Below are 13,751 nucleotides of genomic sequence, written 5' to 3' on the forward strand. Positions count from 1 at the left end.
GACACAACAGGTCTACACAGATGCCATCTCATTGGCTCCTCATTTAACCCTGGAACATCTGGATACCAAAGATGTACGCATTACACTCCATTATGGTGATTATTCAGTTATGGATTTATACAGAATGCCTGCAAGAAAATGAATCTCAGGGATCTATATGGTGACATATATGTACTTTGATAATAAATTTACTTTGAACTTCAAACTTTTCAACTTTGAAGTTCCCCAAGATGTTTGGATAAACCTACCAGCCGATTTTGCTATACCTATGAGAATTGATGCAAGTTTAAAGGCAAATATTGATTTGATTTATGTTTTTTTTACTTTTTAGTACTTTGTTTTTGATATTTATAAACTTTTCATTTCATTATCTTTAAAATCATCTTCACAATTGTAGAATTATTTTACATGTACCTGTGACTTTTGCACAGCACTGTATTGATGGTAATATTTTGGTTTATGTGCTGTGTGATACAAGTTTTGTGAGTGCACTAGGTCTGGAGGAACATTGTTTCATTTGGTTTTATGTATGTGTAATAGTATATATATGTATAATAGTTATATGTATATAATAGTTTATGTATAATACTGAGGGTATAGTGTTGATCTCTGGGCTAAGAAACCATTGCCCAGATTGACAGTTTTCATAACAGCAAAGCAGAATATGAAAGAACCTTCAGATGCTGGAAATCCAGAACAACCCACACAAAATGCTGGAGGAACTCAGCAGGTCAGGCAGCATCTGTGGAGAGGAACGAACAGTCCGCGTATCGTACACACATGGGATTCTGCAGATGCTGGAAATCCAGAACAACCCACACTAAACACTGGAGGAACTCAGCAGGTCAGGCACATTTACAGAGGGGAATAAATGGAGTCTTGATAAGTGTCTTGGCCTGAAACGTCGATTGCTTATTCATCTCCACAGATGCTGCCAGACCTGCTGAGTTTCTCCAGCATTTTGTCTTTTACAAAGCAGGGTTTCACATCAAATGTGCACACAAGATGTGATTTAGTGTAAATGCCTCGTAGTTACCTGATTGTCCAGGTTGGCTGATATCACTAAGATGGACAGGGTAGTATGGGTAGAAGCAGGGGTCCTCAAGGAGACAGGGGTTAAATGAGAGGGTTGGACTGCGGAGTTGATTACAAAGAAATGACAGAAAAGAGAAATGGGGTATTTCCAGCATTGGGAAAGGGGGAACTAGTGAAGGGTTTGGACTGTGTGGGAGAGGGATTGGTCACAGGGAAGATCCCTCCAGGAACAAGCCACTAGCCCTTGTGTCAAAGAGCCATAGAACATTACAGCACAGGAACAAACCACTCAGCCCACAAATCCTCTGCCGACCATGATGCCAAATTCAACTAACCGCATCTACCTTCACCCCTTCATTCCTTGAATGTTCATTTATGTGTCTGAAGTTCTCTTAAACACTATTAACTTGTCTGCCTCCATCACCACCCGGGCAGTCAGCTCCCGGCATCCACAAATCTCTGTATTTTAAAAATAAATGGCCCCACACAAGCGCTTTGAGCTTCCCTCGCTCCCGTTAGAACTACAATTTCTACCCCAGTTTTGCCTCTGATCTCTATCGGTGACAGTCATCATGTTAGGAACAGCTTTTCCCCTCCACAATCAGATGTCTGGACAGTCCGTGAACACCACGAAACGACTTTGCTCGCCTTTTGCATTATTTATTTATATTTATATATTGTACTGCTGCCACAAAGCAGCAAATTTCAGAATATATGTCAGTGATAATAAACTTAACTCTGATTCTTATAAACTTCTGCTACTCCAGAGAAAATGACCAAGTTTGTCCAACATCGTTACAGCCAGTACCCTCTAATCCAGGCAGCATCCAGCTGAACCACATCCACACCCTTCCCTGCAGAGTATCCGCACCCTTCCATGCAGAGTATCCGCACCCTCTGCAGAGTATCCGCACCCCTCCCTGCAGAGTATCCGCACCCTTCCCTGCAGAGTAAACTCACCCTTCCCTGCAGAGTATCCTCACCCTTCCCTGCAGAGTATCAGCACCATTCTCTGCAGAGTATCCGCACCCTTCCCTGCAGAGTATCCGCACCCTTCCATGCAGAGTATCCGCACCCTCTGCAGAGTATCCGCACCCCTCCCTGCAGAGTATCCGCACCCTTCCCTGCAGAGTATCAGCACCATTCTCTGCAGAGTATCCGCACCCTTCCATGCAGAGTATCCGCACCCTTCCATGCAGAGTATCCGCACCCTTCCATGCAGAGTATCCGCACCCTCTGCAGAGTATCCGCACCCCTCCCTGCAGAGTATCCGCACCCTTCCCTGCAGAGTAAACTCACCCTTCCCTGCAGAGTATCCTCACCCTTCCCTGCAGAGTATCCGCACCATTCCCTGCAGAGTATCCGCACCCTTCCATGCAGAGTATCCTCACCCTTCCCTGCAGAGTATCCTCACCCTTCCCTGCAGAGTATCCGCACCATTCCCTGCAGAGTATCCTCACCCTTCCCTGCAGAGTATCCTCACCCTTCCCTGCAGAGTATCCGGACCCTTCCATGCAGAGTATCCACACCCTTCCATGCAGAGTATCCTCACCCTTCCCTGCAGAGTATCCTCACCCTTCCCTGCAGAGTATCCTCACCCTTCCCTGCAGAGTATCCAGACCCTTCCATGCAGAGTATCCGCACCCTTCCATGCAGAAAGCACGGATTGATAGAACACGTAGAGCTCCCTGTCTGAACTATGATGGGCTGGTGCTGAAGGGCAGACAGTGGGTCTGAGGTGTGGTGGGACAGGATTGATGGAGCGAATTGCATGCCGTCCTGCAGTAACTTACCTGACCACTGTTTGTTGTGCTTGCAGATCCAGCTGACCAGAACTGGTGTTTCATCTCTGACATGGAGGTGAAAGAGCTGAACAAGAGGGCATCTGGCCTCTCCTTCGAGGTCATCCTGAAGCCGCCTTCCTTTGAGGGGGTCCCGGAATTCCATACCGTGCTCCCGAAAAAGCGAGATCCATCCCTGGAGGAGATCCAGAAGAAACTGGAGGCGGCTGAAGAAAGAAGGAAGGTAGGAACCCAGTCACATGGAGCAACTGATCAAAGGAGCACTGACCAGGGATCGAAAACTGACTGAGACAAGTGAGGGAGACACTCAGACAATGACAGGGGACAGGCACCAAACACACGGACACTGACAGGGGACAGGCACCAAACACACAGACACTGACGAGGGTCAGGAATCAGACACACGGACACTGACGAGGGTCAGACATCAGACACGCGGACACTGACGAGGGTCAGGAATCAGACACACGGACACTGACGAGGGTCAGACATCAGACATTCGGACACTGACGAGGGTCAGACATCAGACATTCGGACACTGACGAGGGTCAGACATCAGACACACGGACACTGACGAGGGTCAGACATCAGACACGTGGACACTGACGAGGGTCAGGAATCAGACACACGGACACTGACGAGGGTCAGGAATCAGACACACGGACACTGACGAGGGTCAGACATCAGACACGCGGACACTGACGAGGGTCAGGAATCAGACATACAGACACTGACGAGGGTCAGACGACAGACACACGGACACTGACGAGGGTCAGGAATCAGACACGCGGACACTGATGAGGGTCAGGAATCAGACACACGGACACTGACGAGGGTCAGACATCAGACATTCGGACATTGACGAGGGTCAGAAATCAGACACACGGACACTGACGAGGGTCAGACATCAGTCACACGGACACTGACGAGGGTCAGGAATCAGACACACGGACACTGACGAGGGTCAGACATCAGTCACACGGACACTGACGAGGGTCAGGAATCAGACACGCGGACACTGACGAGGGTCAGACATCAGTCACACGGACACTGACGAGGGTCAGGAATCAGACACACGGACACTAACGAGGGTCAGGAATCAGACACGCGGACACTGACGAGGGTCAGGAATCAGACACGCGGACACTGACGAGGGTCAGACATCAGTCACGCGGACACTGACGAGGGTCAGACATCAGTCACACGGACACTGACGAGGGTCAGGAATCAGACACACGGACACTGACGAGGGTCAGACGACAGACACACAGACACTGACGAGGGTCAGGAATCAGACACACGGACACTGACGAGGGTCAGACGACAGACACACGGACACTGACGAAGGTCAGACGACAGACACGCGGACACTAACGAGGGTCAGGAATCAGACACACGGACACTGACGAGGGTCAGGAATCAGACACACGGACACTGACGATGGTCAGACGACAGACACACGGACACTGACGAGGGTCAGACGTCAGACACACGGACACTGACGAGGGTCAGACGACAGACACACGGACACTGACGAGGGTCAGACGACAGACACGCGGACACTGACGAGGGTCAGGAATCAGACACACGGACACTGACGAGGGTCAGACGACAGACACACGGACACTGACGAGGGTCAGGAATCAGACACGCGGACACTGACGAGGGTCAGGAATCAGACACACGGACACTGACGAGGGTCAGACGTCAGACACATGGACACTGACGAGGGTCAGACGTCAGACATACAGACATTGACGAGTGTCAGACGTCAGTCGCACGGACACTGACAAGGGTCAGGAATCAGACACGAGAACACTGACGAGGGTCAGACATCAGACACGCGGACACTGACGAGGGTCAGGAATCAGACACACGGACACTGACGAGGGTCAGACATCAGACACGCGGACACTGACGAGGGTCAGGAATCAGACACCCGGACACTGACGAGGGTTAGGAATCAGACACCCGGACACGGACGAGGGTCAGACGTCAGACACACGGACACTGACGAGGGTCAGGAATGAGACACGCGGACACCGACGAGGGTCAGGAATCAGACACGCGAACACCGACGAGGGTCAGACATCAGACACACGGACACCGACGAGGGTCAGGAATCAGACACATGGACACCGACGAGGGTCAGACGACAGACACACGGACACCGACGAGGGTCAGGAATCAGACACGCGAACACCGACGAGGGTCAGACATCAGACACACGGACACCGACGAGGGTCAGGAATCAGACACACGGACACCGACGAGGGTCAGACGACAGACACACGGACACTGACGAGGGTCAGGAATCAGACACACGGACACTGACAAGGGTCAGGAATCAGACACGCGAACACCGACGAGGGTCAGACATCAGACACACGGACACCGACGAGGGTCAGGAATCAGACACACGGACACCGACGAGGGTCAGACGACAGACACACGGACACTGACGAGGGTCAGGAATCAGACACACGGACACTGACAAGTGTCAGGAATCAGACACACGGACACCGACGAGGGTCAGGAATCAGACACATGGACACCGACGAGGGTCAGGAATCAGACACGCGGACACTGACGAGGGTCAGGAATCAGACACATGGACACCGACGAGGGTCAGGAATCAGACACGCGGACACTGACGAGGGTCAGGAATCAGACACACGGACACTGACGAGGGTCAGGAATCAGACACGCGGACACTGACGAGGGTCAGGAATCAGACACACGGACACTGACGAGGGTCAGACGTCAGACACATGGACACTGACGAGGGTCAGACGTCAGACATACAGACATTGACGAGTGTCAGACGTCAGTCACACGGACACTGACGAGGGTCAGGAATCAGACACATGGACACCGACGAGGGTCAGGAATCAGACACGCGGACACTGACGAGGGTCAGGAATCAGACACGCGGACACTGACGAGGGTCAGGAATCAGACACACGGACACTGACGAGGGTCAGGAATCAGACACACGGACACTGACGAGGGTCAGACGTCAGACACATGGACACTGACGAGGGTCAGACGTCAGACATACAGACATTGACGAGTGTCAGACGTCAGTCACACGGACACTGACGAGGGTCAGACGTCAGTCGCACGGACACTGACGAGGGTCAGGAATCAGACACACAGACACTGACGAGGGTCAGGAATCAGACACACGGACACTGACAAGGGTCAGGAATCAGACAGACAGACACTGACGAGGTTCAGGAATCAGACACGCGGACACTGACGAGGGTCAGGAATCAGACACGCGGACACTGACGAGGGTCAGACATCAGACACACGGACACTGACAAGGGTCAGGAATCAGACAGACAGACACTGACGAGGGTCAGGAATCAGTCACACGGACACTGACGAGGGTCAGGAATCAGACACGCGGACACTGACGAGGGTCAGACATCAGTCACACGGACACTGACAAGGGTCAGGAATCAGACAGACAGACACTGACAAGGGTCAGGAATCAGACACGCGGACACTGACGAGGGTCAGTAATCAGACACACGGACACTGACAAGGGTCAGGAATCAGACAGACAGACACTGACGAGGGTCAGGAATCAGACACGCGGACACTGACGAGGGTCAGGAATCAGACACGCGGACACTGACGAGGGTCAGACATCAGACACACGGACACTGACAAGGGTCAGGAATCAGACAGACAGACACTGACGAGGGTCAGGAATCAGACACGCGGACACTGACGAGGGTCAGACATCAGACACACGGACACTGACAAGGGTCAGGAATCAGACAGACAGACACTGACGAGGGTCAGGAATCAGACACGCGGACACTGACGAGGGTCAGGAATCAGACACGCGGACACTGACGAGGGTCAGACATCAGACACACGGACACTGACAAGGGTCAGGAATCAGACACACGGACACTGACGAGGGTCAGACGTCAGACACCTGGACACTGACGAGGGTCAGGGAAATTCGTGCCCATACCCTTCCCTACTCTATATGCCTTCTGCTACTTCTTTGCCCATTTGCCCATTCTCTTAATCTAAGTCCTTCTGCAGACTTCCACCTGCCTCTCCTCCTATCCATGTATCATGTCTACACCTCGTCTGTACCCACTCCAGAACCATCACAGCCATTAGTTAAAGCAGACCTGTGTCAGTTCTTGTGGTGCAGCCTGGGCACTCCCTCCCTTCAGCCCACAGCTCACTCCGATTTTCCTCTGCCCTCCCAGTGCCAGGAGGCCGAGCTGCTGAAACATCTGGCTGAGAAGAGGGAGCATGAGCGAGAGGTGATCCAGAAAGCCATCGAGGAGAACAACAACTTCATCCGGATGGCCAAGGAGAAGTTAGAGCAGAAGAACGAGACCCAGAAGGAGAACAGGGAGGCTCATCTGGCAGCCCTGCTCGAGCGTCTCCAGGAGAAGGTGAGATGTCCCTGTTTCTGGCTCCCTGTCTGAATCGCCTGTTCCTTTCAATACACAGCCCCACAGTCACAGAGCACTAAACACCAAAAAAGGCCCTTCAGCCCATCTAAGCACTGCAGAACTGTTATTGTTCCAATCCTGTCGACCTGCACCCAGACCATAGCCCCATGTGCCTATCTACACCGGAACTGGGCTAAAGGACGACTGCCATTAGGAGCTGAACGTCCAAGGACATACGGTGTATTGGAAAGATTAGGCAGAGGGGGTGGTGTGGCCCTGTGTATAAGAAATAATATTAAATCATTGGAAAGGGATAACAAAGGATCGGAAGGTATAGAGTCTCTATGGGTTGAGTTAAGAAATGGTAAGGGTAAAGGACCCTAATGGCAGTTGTATACAGGCCTCCAAACAGCAGCCAGGATGTGGATTACAAATTACAGCAGGAGATAGAAAAGGTGTGTCAGAAGGGCAATGGCATGATAATCGTTGGGGATTTTAACATGAAAGTGGATCGGGAAAACCAGGCCAGTACTGGACCTCAAGAGAGAGAATTTGTAGCAGGTTTACAGGATGGCTTTTTAGAACAGCTTGTTGTTGAGCCCGCTGGGGGATCGGCTGTGCTGGATTGCAATGATCCGGAGGAAAAGAGAGCTTAAAGTCAAGGAACCCTTAGGGAACAGTGATCACAATATGATCAAGTTCACATTGAAATTTGAGAGGGAAAACAATAAAATCTAATGTGTCAGTATTTCAGTGGAATAAAGGAAATCACAATGGCCTGAGAGGAGATCTGGCCAAGTTTGACTGGAAAGGGACATTTGCAGGAAGGACAGCAGAGCAGCAATGGCTGGAGTTTCTGTGAAAAATGAGGGAAGTGCAAGACAGATATATTCCAAATAAGAAGAAATTTTCAAATGTAAGAAGGACACTACCATGGCTGACGTGTGAAGTCAGAGCCAAAGTAAAAGCAGAAGAGAGGGTATATAAGGAAGCCAGAGCTAGTTGAAAATAGAGGATTGGGAAGCTTTTAAAAACTTGCAGAAGGAAACTAAAACAACACACACAAAATGCTGGTGGAACACAGCAGGCCAGGCTGCATCTATAGGAGAAGCACTGTCGACGTTTCGGCCAAGACCCTTCATCAGGACTAACTGAAAGGAGAGATAGTAAGAGATTTGAAAGTAGTGGGGGGAGGGGAAACTAAGGAAACTAAGAAGGTCATTAGGAAGGAAAAGATGAATTATGAAAGGAAGCTGGCGACTAATATCAAAGAAGATACTAAAAGCTATTTTAAGTATGTAAAGGGTAAAAGAGAGTTGAGGATCGATACAGGACCAATACAAAATGACACTGATATTGTAATGAGAGATGCAGAGATGGCAGAGGAACTGAATGCGTATTTTGCATCAGTCTTCACAGTGGAAGATGTCTGCAGTATACCAGACATTCAAGAGTGTCAGGGAAGTGAAGAATGTGCAGTCAAATTACAACTGAGAAGGTGCTTAGGAAGCTTAATGATCTGAGGGTGGATAAATCTCCTGGGCCTGATGGAATGCACCCTCGGGTTCTGAAGGAAGTAGCTGGAGAGATTGTGGAGGCATTAACAATGATCTTTCAAGAATCGATAGATTCTGGCATTGTACCGGATGACTGGAAAATTGCAAATGTTACTCTGCTATTTAAGGAGGGTGGGAGGCAGCAGAAAGGAAACTATAGATCTGTTAGCCTGACATCAGTGGTTGGAAAGTTGTTGGGGTTGATTGTTAGGGATGAGATTACAGAGTACTTGGAGGCACATGACAAGATAGGCCAAAGCCAGCATGGTTTCCTGAAAGGAAAATCCTGCTCGACAAACCTTCGGCAATTCTTTGAAGAAATTACAAGCAGGGTAGTCAAAGGAGTTGCAGTAGACATGGTGTACTTGGATTTTCAGAAGGTCTTTGACAAGGTGCCGCACATGAGGCTGCTTATCAAGATAAGAGCTCATAGAATTACAGGGAAGCTACTAGCGTAGGTGGAACATTGGCTGGTTGGCAGAAACAGAGAGTGGGAATAAAGGGATCCTATTCAGGCTGGCTGCCAGTTACCAGTGGAGTTCCACAGGAGTTGGTGTTGGGACTGCTGCTTTTTACAATGTATGTCAATGATTTGGACTATGGGATTAATGAATTTGTGGCTAAATTTGCTGATGATAAAAAGATAGGTGGAGGAGCGGGTAGTGTTGAGGAAACTGAGAGAATGCAGAGAGACTCAGATAGTTCAGGGGAATGGGCAAAGAAGTGGCAAATGAAATACAATGTTGGAAAGTGTATGGTCATGCACTTTGGTGGAAGAAATAAATGGGCAGACTATTATTTAGATGAGAAGAGAATTCAAAATGCAGAGATGCAAAGTAATTTTGGAGTCCTTGTGCAAGATAACCTAAAGGTTAACCTCCAGATTGAGCCAGTTGTGAAGAAGGCAAATGCAATGTTGGCATTCATCTCTAGAGGTATAGAATATAAGAGCAGGGATGTGATTTTGAGGCTCTTTAAGGCACTTGTGAGACCACACTTGGAGTATTGTGTGCAGTTTTGGGCTCCTTATTTTAGACAGGATATACTGACATTGGAGAGGGTTCAGAGAAGATTCACGAGAATGATTCCAGGAATGAAAGAGTTATCGTATGAGGAACGTCTGGCAGCTCTTGGGCTGTATTCCCTGGAGTTCAGGAGAATGAGGGGGGATCTCATAGAAACATTCTGAATGTTAGAAGGCCTGAACAGATTAGATATGGCAAAGTTATTTCCCATGGTAGGCGAGTCTAGGAAAAGAGGACATGACTTCAGGATTGAAGGACGTCCATTTAGAACAGAGATGTGGAGAAATTACTTAAATCAGGGGGTGGTAAATCTGTGGAATTTGTTGGCCACAAGTGGCTGTGGAGGCCAAGTCATTGGGTGTATTTAAGGCAGAGACAGATAGGTTCTTTATTGGCCATTGCATAAAAGGGTATGGGGTGAAGATAGGGGAGTGGTGATGACTGGAAGAATTGGATCAGCCTATGATCGAATGGCAGAACAGACTCAGTGGGCCGAATGACCTACTTCTTTTCCTATATCTTATGGTCTTATAGTCTAAAGCGCTTTATGACAAGTAAGGCTTTCTAAAGGGGGCGGCGTGGAAGTGTAGTGGTTAGCACAATGCTTTACAGTGTTAGCGAGCTGGGATCAATTCCCGCCACGCCACTGCCGGTAAGGAGTTGGTACGTTCTCCCCGTGACCGTGTGGGTTTCTGTGTTCTCCAGCTTCCTCCCACAGTCCAATGATGTACTGGTTGGTAGGTTAATTACTCATTGTAAATCCTCCTGTGATTAGGCTTGGATTAAATTGGCAGATTGCTGGGCAGCAGGCTCAAAGGGCCTATATTACCCAATATCACAATGAAAGTAAAAAAGGTTTTGAAGATCAGCTGGGAAGACAGATACATTAACACCAGCGTACAGGAGGAGGCCATCACGAACAACATGTCCAACACCAACAAGCAATAGATCATTTATCCAGAGGTCTAACGCACACTTCCCCAAACAGCCTTTACTCGAGTTGCAGATTTCCTCGTGAAGGGTACATTGTGGGACAGGTGAGGGAGCATTGACTACTCCAGGGTTACGTCCATGAATCCTGCCCAGTTACACTGATCCAGTGAGTATCAGTAAAGACAAAGAATTGGGGATGTGGGTGGACAGCCTTGAATTTGCAGTCCTTAAAATAACTTGTGGGGTTTGAGTGACTATTGAACCAAGAAAATGTGTGACTGGACAGTGTAGGGGGTGGCTTTATTCTGAATCTAACCTGTCCCTGGAATTGGAGTAGATTCTCTGTGTCTCAATCTGGGAATGTGTGATAGGATGGTGTAGAGGGAGCTTCACTGTGTGTCTGACCCCAGGAGTGCACGTTAGGATGATGTGGCAGGAACTTAGCTCTGTGTCTGCCTCAGAGTGTGTGATGGGATGGTGTAGAGGGAACTTCACTCAATATCTGACTCTGGGAGAGTTGTGATGGGACAGTATAGAGGGAGCTTCACTTTATATCTGACTCTGGGAATGTGTGATGGGACAGTGTAGAGGGGGCTTCACTTTATGTCTGACCCTGGGACTGTATGATAGGATGGTGTGGAGGGAGCTTCATTCTCTGACTGACCCCCAGAGACTATAATGGTACAGGATGGAGGGAGCTTCACCCTGAGATTAACATATCCTCTCTCTATGTATGTGATTAACCCTGTACGTGCTTTCTGTCTCTCTATCTGTATGATCTGCATCCCAGGGTACTTAAGGAGGTGGCTCTAGAAATTGTGGTCACATTGGTAATCATTTTCCAAGGTTCTATATATTCAGGATCATTTCCTGAGGATTGGAGGGTAGCTAATGTTATCCCACTTTTTAAGAAAGGAAAGAGAGAGAAAACAGGGAATTATAGACCAGTTAGCCTGACATCAGTGGTGGGGAAGATGCTGGAGTCAATTATAAAAGATGAAATAGTGGCACATTTGGATAGCAGTAACAGGATCAGTCCGAGTCAGCATGGATTTACAAAGGGAAATCACGCTTAACTAATCTTCTGGAATTTTTGAGTATGTAACTATGAAAATGGACAAGGGAGAGCCAGTGGTTGTAGTGTACCTGGACTTTCAGAAAGCCTTTGATAAGGTCCCACATAGGAGATTAGTGGGCAAAATTAGAGCACATGGTATTGGGGGTAGGATACTGACATGGATTGAAAATTGGTTGGAAGACAGGAAACAAAGAGTAGGGATTAATGGGTCCTTTTCAGAATGGCAGGCAGTGACTAGTGGGGTACCACAAGGCTCGGTACTGGGACCGCAGCTATTTACAATATACATTAATGATTTAGATGAAGGGATTAAATTTTAACATTAGCAAATTTGCAGATGACACAAAGCTGGGTAGTAGTGTGAAATATGAGGAGGATGTTAGGAGAATGCAGGGTGACTTGGACAGGTTGGGTGAGTGGGCAGATGCATGGCAGATGCAGTTTAATGTGGATAAATGTGAGGTTATCCACTTTGGTGGCAAGAACAGGAAGGTGGATTACTATCTGAATGGTGTCAAGTTAGGAAAAGGGGAAGTACAACGAGATCTACGTGTCCTTGTTCATCAGTCACTGAAAGTAAGCATGCAGGTACAGCAGGCAGTGAAGAAAGCTAATGGCATGTTGGCCTTCATAAGAAGGGGAGTTGAGTATAGGAGCAAAGAGGTCCTTCTGCAGTTGTACAGGGCCCTGGTGAGACCACACCTGGAGTATTGTGTTCAGTTTTGGTCTCCAAATTTGAGGAAGGACATTCTTGCTATTGAGGGAGTGCAGCGTAGGTTCACAAGGTTGATTCCCAGGATGGCAAAACCGTCATATGTTGAAAGATTGGAGCAACTGGACTTGTATACACTGGGATTTAGGATGTGAGGGGATCTGATTGAAATATATAAGATTATTAAGGGATTGGACACACTAGAGGCAGGAAACACATTCCCGATGTTGGGGGGAGTCCAGAACTAAAGGCCACAGTTTAAGAATAAGTAGGCCATTTAGAACAGAGTTGAGGAAAAACTTTAACACCCAGAGAGCTGTGGATCTATGGAATGCTCTGCCTCAGAAGGCAGTGGAGGCCAATTCTCTGGATGATTTCAAGAAAGAGTCAGATAGAGCTTAAAGATAGCGGAGTCAAGGGATATGGGGAGAAGGCAGGAACGGGGTACTGATTGTGGATGTTCAGCCATGATCACATTGAATGGTGGTGCTGGCTCAAAGGGCCGAATGGCCTACTCCTGCACCTATTGTTTATTGTCTATTAACCCTGTGATCGCATGCACGTGCTCTCTCTCTCTCTGTTTCTGTCTCTCTGTCTCTCTCTCTCTATCTCTCTCTCTCTTGCTGCGTCTGGATGATTAACCTGTGTACTCTCTATCTCTCTATCTGTCTCTCACTCTCTCTTCCTCTCTCTCTCTTCCTCTCCCTCCCTCTCCCTCTCTCTCTCCCTCTCTCTCTCTTCCTCCCCCCTCCCCCTCCCCTCCCCTTTTCCCTCTCCTTCTCCCTCTCTCCCTCTCCATTTCTCTCTCCCTCTCGGTAATTAATAACACCTCTAATAGCTGTTTATTTTATTTCAGGACAGGCGTGTAGAGGAGGTCCGAAAAAATAAAAGTCTTCGATCCAACGCAGAGCGATAGAGGCACGTGGATATGGGCCGACTCCACCCAGCGCTTCTCATTTGAAAGTTTATTTGTAAATATTAATTCTGAACAAAATGTGGGCAACCAGTTAGAGACAGAAATGTCTGACTCTCAGCTGGGCATGCGTATCCCAGTGTAAACCAGCTTTCAGTCTGTTTAGTGGTCCTGGTTCAGCTTGGTCTGGTTCTGGCCTGCTTCAGTCCAGTATGAGTACAGTTTGGTGCATTTCAGGCCTGTTCTGGCCCGGGGGACCCACAC

At 48.7% G+C, this 13,751-nt stretch overlaps 1 protein-coding gene across 2 annotated transcripts in view; it reads left to right on the top strand.

Annotated features, from left to right (window-relative positions):
• The window catches only part of LOC140730168 (stathmin-4-like), a 29,080-nt gene that overhangs the window by 14,133 nt on the left and 1,196 nt on the right, over positions 1-13,751 (top strand). The window contains exons 2-4 of one of the 2 annotated variants that reach the window (XM_073050293.1): positions 2,855-3,060; positions 7,079-7,270; positions 13,431-13,751. The exon at positions 13,431-13,751 is cut by the window's right edge and continues 1,196 nt beyond it. In XM_073050293.1, coding sequence (XP_072906394.1) covers positions 2,855-3,060; positions 7,079-7,270; positions 13,431-13,490 — 458 coding nt within the window. In that variant the 3' untranslated portion in view covers positions 13,491-13,751. The remainder of the gene's footprint in view (positions 1-2,854; positions 3,061-7,078; positions 7,271-13,430) is intronic. The other variant, XM_073050294.1, reaches the window with a different exon arrangement.

This window comes from Hemitrygon akajei, chromosome 7 (genome assembly GCF_048418815.1).
Source record: "Hemitrygon akajei chromosome 7, sHemAka1.3, whole genome shotgun sequence".
Classification (NCBI taxonomy): domain Eukaryota; kingdom Metazoa; phylum Chordata; class Chondrichthyes; order Myliobatiformes; family Dasyatidae; genus Hemitrygon; species Hemitrygon akajei.